At 32.6% G+C, this 14,377-nt stretch overlaps 1 protein-coding gene across 4 annotated transcripts in view; it reads left to right on the top strand.

Annotated features, from left to right (window-relative positions):
* LOC148609414 (uncharacterized) overlaps positions 1-13,978 on the top strand; it is a 39,641-nt gene extending 25,663 nt beyond the window's left edge. For 3 of the 4 annotated variants that reach the window (XM_088541811.1, XM_088541809.1, XM_088541810.1), the window contains 2 exons: positions 12,139-12,993; positions 13,729-13,978. In XM_088541811.1, the coding sequence (XP_088397937.1) occupies positions 12,169-12,972 (804 nt within the window). In that variant the 5' untranslated portion in view covers positions 12,139-12,168 and the 3' untranslated portion in view covers positions 12,973-12,993; positions 13,729-13,978. The remainder of the gene's footprint in view (positions 1-12,138; positions 12,994-13,728) is intronic. The other variant, XM_088541812.1, reaches the window with a different exon arrangement.
* Positions 13,979-14,377: the final 399 nt, after the last annotated feature.

Below are 14,377 nucleotides of genomic sequence, written 5' to 3' on the forward strand. Positions count from 1 at the left end.
AACATGAAATGGGTGATACAACGAACATGAATGATGATGAAATAAAACAAGGGATGGGACACAAGGATAATAGGGTCGACCAATTTTGATTGCCACTAGAAAAAGGAGGCAATTTAGCCTCCTGTGGCGGAGCGCAAAGGTTCCTACTCCTATCGAATACCACAGCATGGTTCTTTAACGTGCGAGGAACACGGTGCACCACTATGGTTTGCGGTCAGGTTTTCCGTATTATAGGCTGACAACCCCAGCATGTAACACACCAGGGGTACCCCATTCCACCACCTGGGACACACATCCCAGTTGCTTTGTGGGCAGAGCGCCTAGCCCCCGGCTAGGTTTCTGAGCACTATTTAATCGCCTTTTACGACAAGCTTAGTGCTGCTGCAACAACTGAACTTTAATACTAGATAAATTTTAACTTTCTCCTGTCAAGCGTCTATGTGTTTATTTAGGAAAACATATTACTTTCAATTTATTCATTGATTACACGTTTCTTGATTAACTTCTAAATAAATGACAGTACAGTGTTTCTTCAGTGTGACGTATGTATCGCAGCTTGCACTGCAAATTGAGGGAATGTGGGAGTGTTTCTATATACTCCCAATATGTGCCATATTAATTTTTGTGAACCTAAGCAAATAAATTTATTCTTTTGCATTCATAATCTTTCCTCAACAAGATTCGAATTTTTTACTTAAAGACATGTGTTAATAAGGAATTATAACTAAAATTCAAGAAATTAAACATATTAACACATCTTTTCTCATACGTTTGACCTACGGAGCACGAACTCATCTAACAACCGGTAACTGCCTCTCAAAAGACACCCACAATAAACGAATATATAAACAATAACGGTGCTCTGACTTGACATAAAACTGATATATGGTTGAGACTGTTATTGTCTTTATATTGCAACGAAACATTTAAAGAAAAATGTTTTATAATATAAGTACCTTATCTCAATATCAGATAGTATACAGAAATTTGCATTATCACATTATATTACAATTCACATAATATTTAATGTTTATAATTGTATAAATAATGATTGTTTATTCTGGTATTCCACCATTCCTTTATGAACACCACTCTTTTCTCACGAATATTGCCCGTTTCAGCTGGAAATAATTCTTATCCTTTCCGTTCCAATGTCCGCTAATTAATAGTTTATCTCGACAACAACATTATCAAAAAATATTATATTAAACAAGTACTATTTTTAGAAAAAAAGATGGCCGACGCAGTAAAAATTGTTCTTTTTACTTATAATTTTCTACATTTCATTCAGGAAAAAAATATGACACTTTCAATTTTCGATACAGTTTACCAAACGCCACTAAGTTATCAGTATCTTGCTAACTGGAAAAACAGAACTGTGATCAGGTGACTTGCGTTTCCATGGAAGAGCGTTTTTTAAGGTCAAAGGGTCAAAAGCGAAACTTTAACGACTGCGTCAGGAAAAATAAACTAAAAAAGTATCAGTCATGTAATCAAAGAAAACAAAGAAGTCATTACAGAATTGATGTTACTCAACCAGTTTCTATTAATTTAGTTAAAGGTTAAATAACGATGTATGTATAAGACCGTTTAGAGATTCATAACTTATTTAAAGATTTAGTATAATAAAACACGTATTTCATGCAGGTGATGGTGGTTCACGGGAAAAATCGTAACATATGTTTCCACATGCTTGAAAGTATGTGGAAACAATTGCTTTGGACAAATATGGAAATTTTTATTTTTGTATTTTTGTGTATTAATATAACATGGAAACAAACGTTTTTTTCCGAAAGTATAGGAAAACCAATCCCTTTTCAGATCTAAATCCTATGGAAGATATGTAATAACCTTTTGATTTTATTCATCTTCTTTTCATGAATTTATTTGGTAGTCCTTCACTTGTGTTGTTCATATGTTTCTGTTCTTGATGGTCCTACACATATTCAAAACATGTGAGAAACATAAGTTTTTCACAAGTTTCTAAAACATATGAAAAACATATGTAGCAATTTATCCTGTATATACTAGATCAACACACATAGAAGGGAAGATAACTTCGTCTCGGGCAATATTCTTCATTCGTGTAGTTATCTAGTAACTACCCTCAACTCAAGCTGTAAGTGTAAGGTATTTGTAAGACATTAATATACAACACATTAAATCAACTATACTACAGACGTATGGAGTTTTTATAACACAAATCATACACTATGCCAAAGCTTGCCGAAGCTAAGCGGAATTTTTGTATTATACATATGCTAGACCTCTTACAATTAAAAGGATTAAATGCTAAAGGATTAAAATTATTAATATAAAAGAAAGATTTATAATCATGAACTTGTGGATCGTAATGGTGCATCCATCTGCACAATGAGAACCGATTTGTTCACCATGTCTTTTTTTTTGGCCCCTTGCAGGTCCGTGTTTTAAAAGAATAGGCTTGGGGTTAGGGCGCTCTGCCCACAGTGCAACTGGGATGTGTGCCCCAGGTGGTGGAATGGGGTACCCTTGGCGTGTTACATGCTGGGGTTGTCAAGCTATAATACGGAAAACCTGACCGGAAACCATAGTGGTGCACCATGTTGGGAAAGATGCCACGTTCCTCGCACGTTAAAAAACTCTACTGTGGTATTCGATAGGAGTAGGAACAATAGGGCACCACCACAGGAGGCAAAATTGCCCGACCTACCCATTCCCCCTTTTTCTAGTGGCAATCAAAATTTGTCGACCCCATTATCCTTGTGTCCCATCCCATTTTTCATTTCATCATTATTTCATATTCATTTTATCATCTATTTTATGTTCATCGCCTGAATATAGCCGAAATATTGCTGCTCGGGCGTTAAACCCCAACAAACAAACAAACTTTTTTTTTGTCTACCTCGGATGTTACATTTTATAAGTTACTTGGCGGGTCTTCTCGGTAGGGCGGATATTACTTACCTTACATTTTATGTTCGTGTTTTTTTGTTATTTTATGTTTCATATTTCATATACTTTATCTTTTGTCTATTTTGTATCGGTTTTTGTTTGTGTTTGTTTATTCGTCTTTTTTCATTTTTTGTTTCGGTTTTACTTTACAATTATGCCTTTTACTTATTTATATAAGGTAATGAACTTGACATAAATACTCCTTACCCCTATTACCTTTTCCCCTGATATAAGTGTACTAGTATTTGGCATCGTATCCCTTAAATTCACCTTTAAAATTATATTAAGTATACTCGCTGACTATCTTCAAATTTCTTATTGACAAATCTCAACTCGAGTCACTGACCTGATAAACTGTCATGATGATTGTATCTTATCAAACAGCCCTTAGTTATACAACCTAAGAATGTTGTAATAAGATTTAACATGATGTTCAAAAGAAAAACAAAATCCATTTTTCAGTCTATGGAAGACAGTTTTGTTTCATACGAAATTTCTATTTTAAGAATGGATATTTAGCAAATAAATGTCCAATATGAGTTCATCATTGAAGAATAACAAGGCTTAATCTAATTTATAAATGACCATTACGGGATTCCTTACCGGAACAAGATAGGCTATTTACTTTGATTAACTGCCCAGAAGGTTTTAACATAATTTTTAAGTTGATTAAAAGCAGAGAATATAAAACCCCAACCTATGTCTTTATTTATAAGGTGTCTAAACTAAATCTTGTTTATGGAATCATTATCATCAGCAATAATAATTCAAAATAGCAAGGGAATAGTTTAAACTCGAGAGGTTAATCTCTTTTGTATGACTTGTCACCTTTCGTGTTGTTATATTGCATGATCTTCCATACACTGTCTCCGTATCAGACGTCATAATTGACTTTAGTAAAATACGGAAACATAGCAAACAACATTTATTCGATACAATAAACTCGTTCTATCGTAACTATCTTCACAGTGAGAATAATTTTTTTTTCAATTTTTATAATTTCGCTTTTTACCCTTTCTGTTCCCCGATTGGCCAAATACTGATAACTTAGTGGCGTTCGAAAAAAAAACTGTATCGTAATTACGTGCCATGTGTTATTTTCCTGAATGAAATGTAGAAAATTATAAGTAAAAATAACAAGATGTTACTGCGTCGGCTGTCTTTTTAAAGATAGTACTTGTTTCACAATGTTGTAGTTTCCCTCTTTTGTTTTAACCAGGATTAAACATGATATCAACTGATGTTTAAAAAGCTGACAAGCTTACCCTATCGATGCACCTGGCCTAAACTCTACGTATGAAATGACTTTTGTTTCTTAACATTTTCTTGCAGATGATTTATGTAATTATAGAGTTACGTTTGTTTATGGGTATTATGTTCTTATTTCTTGTTTTGTGACGTTTTGGCGGGTAAAATCAGATAGTGAAATTACCAATTTTATTACATTGTGTAAATGATCAAAAATTTTAACACAGGCAACATTCTGTAAATCACTGCTATCTACATAATTAATCATATTTCCTGTTCTAATCGTAAATGCTAGGAATCGTATAGATAGATCTTGGGGGAAATCGGCATTAATGGAAAATTTCGTACCTTAATAGTAACTTCCAAAATTGTACTAAATTGAATAAGTGTATTTTATTGGGGAAACAAATACATGAGTTATTATTGAATATAGTAAATTCAGAAATCAATGCGATGTTTTCAGAATTGCAAAATATGCGACTGATATTGAATAGCAATAATAAAAATTCACATTATGGAAATTTACACAGAACTTATGTTTTTTTTTTCTTCAAAATTTCAAAACATTAAAACTGCACATGACTCATTGACAGAATAGCTATAAGTAATGCGTGCAATGGTTTCTGAATTACCAGCATTTGGGTAATATTTACAGTAATAGTAGAAAATAGACTATTGCTATAACGTATTACATTCAAGTCAGTAGTGAGCGAAATCATATGAGACGGCACAAAACTGTATCATTACACTTCAGTTATAGATAAAATTTAGTATGAAATATAAGATTTCATAATTACGAAGGCTTCATATTGCATTTTAACATAGTTTGATTGTTTCTGTGTCATTACATTAGGTCGACTGTTCGTAACAAACGTTCCCGATATTTTTCGAATTTTGTACCCGCAAAAATGGCAAAATGAATCACTTGCAAAAAATAGATTTCCTTGCAGTGTACAAAATCGCTAAGTTGTTCTACCGTGGTTGTAATACTATTCTCTCTGAAAGAAATTACAAAAGATCAAATTAGCTCTTTCAGTATAACCAAACCTATTGATTAGTTCAGAGGAATTAATATATCAAACAGTGGATTTCGTTAATCAAACAGTTAAATGGATACATAGTCATGTATATCTGTTCGTTGTGCAAGAAAGTATGAGAAATATATAAACGAAATTGAATCATTTTAATTTTAATGCAAATTAGTTTATTCAAGTCATTACCTTTTGTAATTTTTCCTCATTATCTGAAATTGCACTGCCTAAATCTTGAGCATTAGTGCTAAGATTCAATTCAAAATTGCAGTTTAACTTTGACAACGCACGGAATAAAGAGACAGAATCAATTAAAAAAATGAAACCTTTTTATTTTTAACAATTACTTGACTAATCTGTTATGAAAAGAAGCAATATAAAAGATATATGGGACTTGACAAATACTTAGCTAAATTGAGATATCGTCGTAAATACAAAATATCTGTATCTATAAATTAACATATATTTAATGTTGAAAGATCTCAAAGATACCCAAATTTAGTACATTTCCCTGTCAAGATTTCTTGTTGAAAATATTTTTTTTGTTTTGTTTTTGTTTTTGTTTTTGTTTTTAGTTTTGTGAACAGCATAATACCAACTTGGAGGAGTTCGATTGGATATGTCGTTTGATGCATATTATACAAATCGTTGTGATTTCGAAATACTTATCGGTTATTTATTTTACTTCCAACTAAGAAGTCTCATTCCAGTGTTAGGTTTCGAAATTTTACTTAAAGTTCAAACACTGATAATGTAAATAATGTTATAATCATTATTGTACTGTTCAGAGACAACATAACGTCAAAATATATTTTTCATATCCAAGGTAAAAAAAAGATTAAAGAAAAACGACACGATTAACAGCACTTCAATATCATATCATGTTCAGTTAATCTTGTCAACACGGAAAGTCATGATTAGATTTATTCTCTACACCATGACCATACACCATTACTGGTATATTAATCAAAGAGTCTGAATATATGTTTATATGTATATATATAACAATATTCGAATCATATTATATCTCTTTCCATCAGTATTTAATAAAGTGTCTTTATGGTGAACCGTTTGATTCAAGTTAACCATTAATGTTACCACTGCACTGATATGTTTCTTGTAATGTTTCGTACATTAATTTTGATGTGTTATCTATGCCGTAGATCAATTGAATTGCCTTCATTTCCTCTGTTTCTGAAATATAGTTCAAGATTGGATTAGGATATCATAAGAGATGTAGGACCAAAGAGAAAAGCTAAGATGGTGCAGACACTTTTTAATATATTGGTAATAAAAACAAATCTCGTTTATACGTGATTTGGTTCCGTATAGCGATAACAACAAAACAACGACGGGCTACAAGATGTCAATGGGACTCCATATGCCTTCAGTTAAGATGTGAAGATATGAATTCATCTTCGATAAAAATATTTCTGACAGACTTCTTCAATTTACTATTGACAGCTGGGAACATTTTGAAATCTTTTTCCAATTTTCCAAATACAAACATTTCTTTGGGAAATTGATATGGTCTAATTTAGAAAACCAATCACTTAATATCTGCAATAAATTGCATGACTTGAAACAATATGTCAGTACTGTAATGTAATGGTAGAGTTTCTAATTAAATGATTCCATGAAAATGATTCATATTCGTGGTTAATTAGTGGTTGAGTGAAACTTTGTTCGGGACAAATGCTTTGAAGTGATTTTGCTACGTTGCCTTGTTCCATAATTATTTATAAATTGACTGAGATAAGTTATCATTATATCATGTAAAAAGAACATGCATATCTGAACAACCTTTTGTAGCAAATAGAGCAAATAGGCTACATTTAAATCTACAGTGATTAACTCAGAAATGTCAACAAAATGTATATATATATTTTTTTTAATTCATTATGTTTTGAATACAATTTATCACGAATGGACATTCCTTTTTCGGGGTATGGAGTATTGGGTAAAAGTGAATTCGGAACAGGGGATGGTTTTTGGTCATACAAGACCTGTATCATACACAATATATGTTACATGTAGATGGCCGTTGGTGTATTTTATTACAAAATTTACTATATTCGGTGGTTGTTGGCTATTTCTTGCTTTTTGCGGTAGTAGTAAAAACTAACCACAACGAACTATTGATATCTTTTATGCGATCAAATCAATGTTTATTTGAGTGAACAAAAGTAAGGAAGATATAACCAAGTTCCAAGATCTACTACAAGCCTGTCGATTCAATCAAATGTTATGTTCCATAGACAGCAGTTTTAATTTTCAACTAAACATAACAGTCTCTTGAGAATACTTTAAAGTTTATGGGAAAAGTTTGGTTTTCATTGAATTTTTTCAAAAAATATTTTATTATTTATAAAACTGCAAAAGTATCAATTCATGTTCATATTCATTGGTAAACAATGCTTTAAATGGCTTGGCATTCCCAGCATTTTTATAATCTAGGTGATTGCTACATTTGTGCAAGTTAGTGAATACGCACCTCGTTTAACTAATGGAATATTTCTATTTTTTTCCAAAGGTCTGAACTATTGGAACGTCTAAGACAACCGGAAAAATTAAAAAAAAATATTTTGGGTCAATGGTATTCAAGAATATTTCGTAAATTCATAGACAAATATTAATTGAAAGCTTGAATATGTCAGTCGTCGTATAACAACCAGACGTTGGTTGTCCACTGAAACGAGTTTTATGTTGATGTAAAATAGTTTACTGATGATGGCCCAATTCCGTTTTTTTCTCTACGATCGTAGCAGGTCCAGGTGTAAAAAGAATAGGCCGCTTGTCGTAAAAGGCGACTAAATAGTACTTAGAAACCTAGCCGGGGGCTATGCGCTCTGCCCACAGAGCAACTGGGTTGTGTGCCCCATGTGGTGGAATGGGGTACCCCTGGCGTGTTACATGCTGGGATTGTCATGCTATAATACGGAAAACATGACCGCAAACCATAGTGGTGCACCATATTGGGAAAGATGCCACGTTCCTCGCACGCTTAAGAACCCTGCTGTGGTATAAGATAGAAGTAAGAACCTTTGCGCTCCGCCACAGGAGGCAAAATTGCCCGACCCTACCCATCCCGCCATTTTCTAGTGGCAATCTTAATTTTGTCGACCTTTTTGCCCTTGTGCCCCATCCCTTTTTTCATTTCATCATCATTTCATTTCATGTTCATTTTATCATCCATTTCATTTTCATTGCCTGAATATAGCTGAAATATTGCTGCTTGGGCGTTAAACCCCAACAATCAATCAATCAATCAGTCTAAAATCGTAAATGTTATACGTGTACTTTGATTGTGACAAAAGTATTTATATGCATAAATTTAAAACAGCAGTAACATTGACTACAAGTATTAGAAAAAAGAAAGGATATAGAGAAACGTAACAAATGCACCAGCGTAGAACTCTTTATGAATTGCTTATAGTTTTTGCCTTGAATTGTACATGTAGCTTATTTTTATACCACCTACATATAGCCAAAGTATTTTATATCCATACATTTAAAACAGCAGTAACATTGAATATGGAAAATTCTTTGTTCGTAAATTGTTCATATTTTAAACCGCTCTTGAAAACGACAATGAAGTATCTTATTAAGTGTAACATATTCAGTTAAATAAAGTCTTATTGACCACTCGACGCATCTTAAATCAATTTCTGTCAGTGAGTTTTTACGTAATCGCACTACGTTGCCCATTTTGATTGACGACAAATCGGAAGTTAGTCTACACGATATAATTCACTTAGAAGTTATTGTGTTTCGTTTCGCAATGCCCTTTTTCGTGTAAAACTCCGTATCCAGATATTGATAAAATCTTAACCAGACTATAACGTTATCGCTTGCCAATCTATTTTTTTTCCATATTTGAAGGCTGTTGGGATTTTGTCATCGAATTATCATCCAAATAATACAGATCAATAGAAATCCTTCAAAAGTCAAACTATAAGTATTAAGAAAATCTACTCAAGTAAAAAAAGTCTTATTTTAATTGTTACAATATTGAGAGATTTAAATATCACACAACTGTCTTTTTGTCAATTAAAGAATCATTTACAGTTGGATACTTTTTCTGGTAGTTTATTTGAACAGTATTTGATCTATGTACTATAGTACAAAGAATTACGTATTTACTGATTTTGATATTTACGTCTGTTTATTATATAGATAAAATTGATTTGCCGTATTGTCCCTGTGTAAAATAATTATGTAATTCACACTTGTGCCAAAAACGCTTGAAGACTTAACTCCTCGTGCGCGGAACAAGTTCCGTGTACTCGTTAAATCTGCGCGTTCTTCGGCAGTTGTGATCATATTAAATTCTGTCCAATTAATTATCCTGTTAATACCTAATACAGCAATCCTGCTTACTGTACTACGGTCTAATAATTTCTGCTTCTAGCGAACATCAGTTTCCGTGCGGTTTTACAATCCGGTAATATGGGCCACATGATAAAAAAAAGTACATATTTTGTCTGAAGTATTGACAGAAAAAAGTTTTTCTTTATGATTGGTTGCCGATGTTTATTATGTTTATAACACAGCGTTTGTCAAATTGTCGCAATAAAATCCCACAACCTCCACAAATGTTGGCATTCTCTTTATCAACGGCACATTTGTCCATGTGGTTGACGTGTACATATCAACATTTCAGCATTTCAAATTGTGTTCCGCTACTTGTTGACCCATTTCTAAAGTTTTATTAAGTTGACTTTTTGGCTGCTTTTGTACAAAAGAAGGAACTTTAATTAGCCAGATACTTTTCAGTTTCCGATATATAGATGACATATTGTCTTTTAACGATTTACGCCACCCCTACAGTAGTTTTATTGTTGTCATGATAAACTCGAGGATCGTAATGGTATCCATACGCAACATGGGAACCGATCCAATCACCATGTTATAGTATGAATTTCCTCTTTCGTTTACCCTGGACGTGCCATTTATGAAGAACTCGGCGAGTGTTTCAAGAAATGTAAAAGACGCTTACACTACCGATTCATCTGGCCCATGCACGCAGTTATTGTGGACCCCGAGTTGCTCATTTACTCTCGTTAATTTGTGCGTGTTATTTTGATATTTCATTTTTTTGTATGTGTCAGTTTTCCTTGTCTGGTCTTCATCCTTGGAATATGATCGTTAGACAAATAATTACCCATGATTCCGTCAATGTATTTTAAATAGTTGTAAAAAGTTTTGAAACACACGTTAGTGGTAAAATATGAACAAGCTACCGTTACATGTAATTATTATATTGGACAGTCAAGGACATGTACATCTAGGAAGGAAAAAGTTGTAGTGTAAATAGAATGTTAAAATTCTATAGATCTTCAATAAAAGATTCCGCCTCCGGCTTAAGGTATCTATTATTTAATATGTGAAAATAACTGTAAACTAATCAATTTCAATTCCAGATAAATATCTCCATTTTTTTGCTTTCGAATTCAAATTTTAACTTGATGTATTCTATATTGAAATTTCCAATTAACGCTTCCTGAAATGCACTATTACATTTGTCATTCGTTGAAAATGTTGTTGAGAAAATGTCGACAAATTGAAAAATTAATGCAATAATTGTTCAATTTTAATAAAAAAAGATTCAAATGTTAAAGTAAATTGATTGATTTTCCAGATAGGGGAACTATATTGGTATTTAATTATCAATAAACTGATTGTTTTATTATGGATTGTGATTAAATTTGGTATAAATGACATTTTCCCATACAGTTTTTATCAAATACATCAATGTCGGCTGTAAAACACGAGATTAATAGCAATTATATATTTATGAAGTGAATAAGCTTAATTGGTTTAATTGCCATTCAAATCTTCATTTTTCCACATTGCAAGGTAGGGTTAGATAATGAATAATTATTGGTGTCATAATCAGAATTTACAATATTTGTTACGATCACTTTCCGCTATTTTCCTCCAAAATTTAAAAGATTAAAATTTCGTGGCAGAATACATGAAAACTATACCCGGCAAAGGACATTGGTGATTCTTTCGAGGTACCTGCAGATTATACTTATTCTTATTAGTTGGGCAAATCACCATCCATCACAGAAGCAATACGTGTAAAGTCATTTCGATTTTAACTTGAAAATGGAATGATCTCTTAAACATATCTATCGCGACGTATGCAATATTTCACCATTATCATTACCCACTTGTAATATCATAAAGTGATAGGGGTGTCCGTCCTCCGCCCTCACTTGCGTTACGTATAGGAGTACCTTTCCCTTGTCCACTACTCCTCCACACCACGAAATAGACTTTAATGAAACGTTTACGAATTATTTACTCAATGTTTTAGTTTTACACTTTCTATAACAGATTTCAATCTGATTTTTAGGGGGTCATTGGTAAAATATTGACTTGGCCTTTGATTAATTTATGGTGCCCATCTCTTGTTCCGCAATCCTGATGCACCACTGAATTGGATTAAATGAAACTTTCATATAATATTTATAAAATATTGATTTTAGATTTTGGCATGGGTGTTTTGGGGGGTTTCTTTTAGTGTTAATGAAAAAAGGGTACCATCAATTTAGTGAGAAATTGATACTTTTAGACTGTATATTATATTCTTGACGAGGATCTTAAACAAACATCTTTCGGTTGTATTTTGATCAGATTTGGTACGTAAGTAGTCCTTACCAAGAACTAGAACACTATATATCTTTAAGGTCATCGGTCAAAAGTTGAATGTTATCTGATAGGGATGTAGGGGTATCATTTAATGAGCATTGTTTACTGTGTTTTTTTATTGTCATATTCATTTTCAATGTCAGCAAGATTTAAACAGTTTAATTTTAACACAATTCATCATGTTTTACTATTAAAAGACTTAAAACTTTCGGTTATATATCATCAGCTAACAGTAATTATTACTATGTTTTAATTTTATTTTCAGGTGAAGTGAAGGCAGAAAGTGCAAATTAAAATGGCAACTAGCATGTGCTTCCGAGGACTGTATTCCCTAGTTATATACTTAATCTTTCTATGCAATGAACTCGTTTGTCAAGATGGCAGTGAACTCTCAAATAATGATATGTCAGAGTACAAAAGAAAAATGGACATGTTCAAATTTCATGGAGGTCTTGGGAAAAGGCAAGACGAGGATCAAATAGCAGAAGATCAGTTCGAAAAAAGAAGGATAGACTATGCCCGCTTTATGGGCACATTAGGCAAGCGTTTTGAGCTTGAAGATTATCACCCATTTAACCACCCAGATAAGAGAGCAAAATACGACAAATTCATGTTTGCACCCACTTTAGGTAAGCGATTTGACAACAATGAAGACGAAATGGAAGCAGACAAGCGTCGAATGGACCGGTTTTCATATTTTGGCAATCTAGGCAAAAGAGGAATGGACCGACTTGCCTATCTTGGAAGTCTAGGCAAAAGAGGCTTTGATAGACATGCATTCTTTGGTAGCCTTGGTAAGAGAGCCTTTGATAGACATGCTTTCTTTGGGAGTCTGGGAAAAAGACGAATGGACAGACTAGCATACTTTGGTACTCTGGGTAAAAGAAATGGCAATGAAATTGAAGAAAGGTATAATAATTATAATTTTGACGACTCTGAATTAGACAACTCATATGAATCAAATGATTTTTTGCCAGCTCGAAAAACTAGATCATGGTTTAGGACAAGTCGAAGCTCAAAGCGGGGCATTGATAAATATTCATTGTTTGGCTCCCTTGGTAAAAGAAGTATAGATCAAGAGATTCCACAAGAAACATAAAGAAAGAAAATGCTGCATGGCGTAAGTCAAGGACACCGATTCCACCCTCTGTTATAGCGTGAATCAATTTACTAATAATATACCTTGCATGCAAAAGCTTTCATTCACTCTTGTCTGTAGAACATTTTGCTCTTAAACTCATACTCAATGCTGCATGGTCTACACATTGTTGTCCCGTAAGCTAGTTGCAAACTAAATATATGAATGATCCTTTCAGCTTCTGTTTTCAAAAGAAAACTATACAGCGCCGCCAATGCGAAATTACATCATAATGTTTTGCTTTATTGCAAGGTGGTTTGAAAAGTCGCTATGATTTTTTTTCACTTTATATTGTGCAATTTTATATTCTCATATCGCATTTCGTTGTTGTTTTCTCTATCTTATCTTTATGTTTCTCTATTTTTTACGAGTTAATGGTTCAAAGTTTTTTTTATTTAGTTAGTTGAGATAAACTTATAATTATTTCTTCTATTTGCAATTTCTAACAAGCAAACAAAAAAAATCAAATAAGTTTTAAAATGAATTTTCTAACCAAAACTAGATTTTGAAAGTGCCTTATGACCAACACTGTTGGCGTCTAAAAAAGTTTTATTTTGTATATAATTTGATTTTAAGATTTATCTTTTAATTGTTAAAATATATATTAGGTTTGATTGAAACACAAAAAAACTGCCTTAATATTAATTTGATATAGGACACTGCCTTCAATATGCTGACTAATGTTCTGTACTTCTAAATGCAAGTTCTTTTTTCTAGGGAAGATGCTTGAATCCAGAGACATTTCGAGGAGACTTGTCGAGATAATAAAAAAAACTAAAAACAAACTGGAAGTGTGAAGACGTAACAGTCTGTCTAGATCACTAACATTCGTATCATAGAACCATTTGTGGAGCATCTGATGTTTTTGTTTTGTTTCAACGTGTTTTACAGACATAAATCATTTCTTTGAAGTAAAATAAATTTATTTATAAATAATATTTGTGTAATAAATTGTGACAACCGCTGACACATATATGTTATACGACGATATGTTTTATTCATTCGGTGAAAGATCGTTTTTACCATGCAGCCAATGCTAACACTAACATGTTATATTATTAACAACCATCTTCCATCTTTAAATATTAACAAACCTTGACATTCATGACTAAACTCAACACCGAAGAGGGGAAAGAAAAAGTTAAATCTCAAAATGTGACGATAATTTCAATTCAATAATATTCAAGTCTGCTACAATTCCTCTTTATTAAGTCTCATAAATTCCAATTTCCAATATTACATATTAATTGAATCCATCTCAAATTGCAGATAGTAGGTTGGTTACATCAAGCACATATTCCAAATATCGTGCACTGAAGTCACACCTCATATTAATCCAAACAGTCGGTTTCACTCAGCAATATCA

The sequence above is a fragment of the Perna viridis genome, chromosome 8, assembly GCF_037379345.1.
Source record: "Perna viridis isolate PV_CMFRI_1.1 ecotype Kerala chromosome 8, ASM3737934v1, whole genome shotgun sequence".
Classification (NCBI taxonomy): domain Eukaryota; kingdom Metazoa; phylum Mollusca; class Bivalvia; order Mytilida; family Mytilidae; genus Perna; species Perna viridis.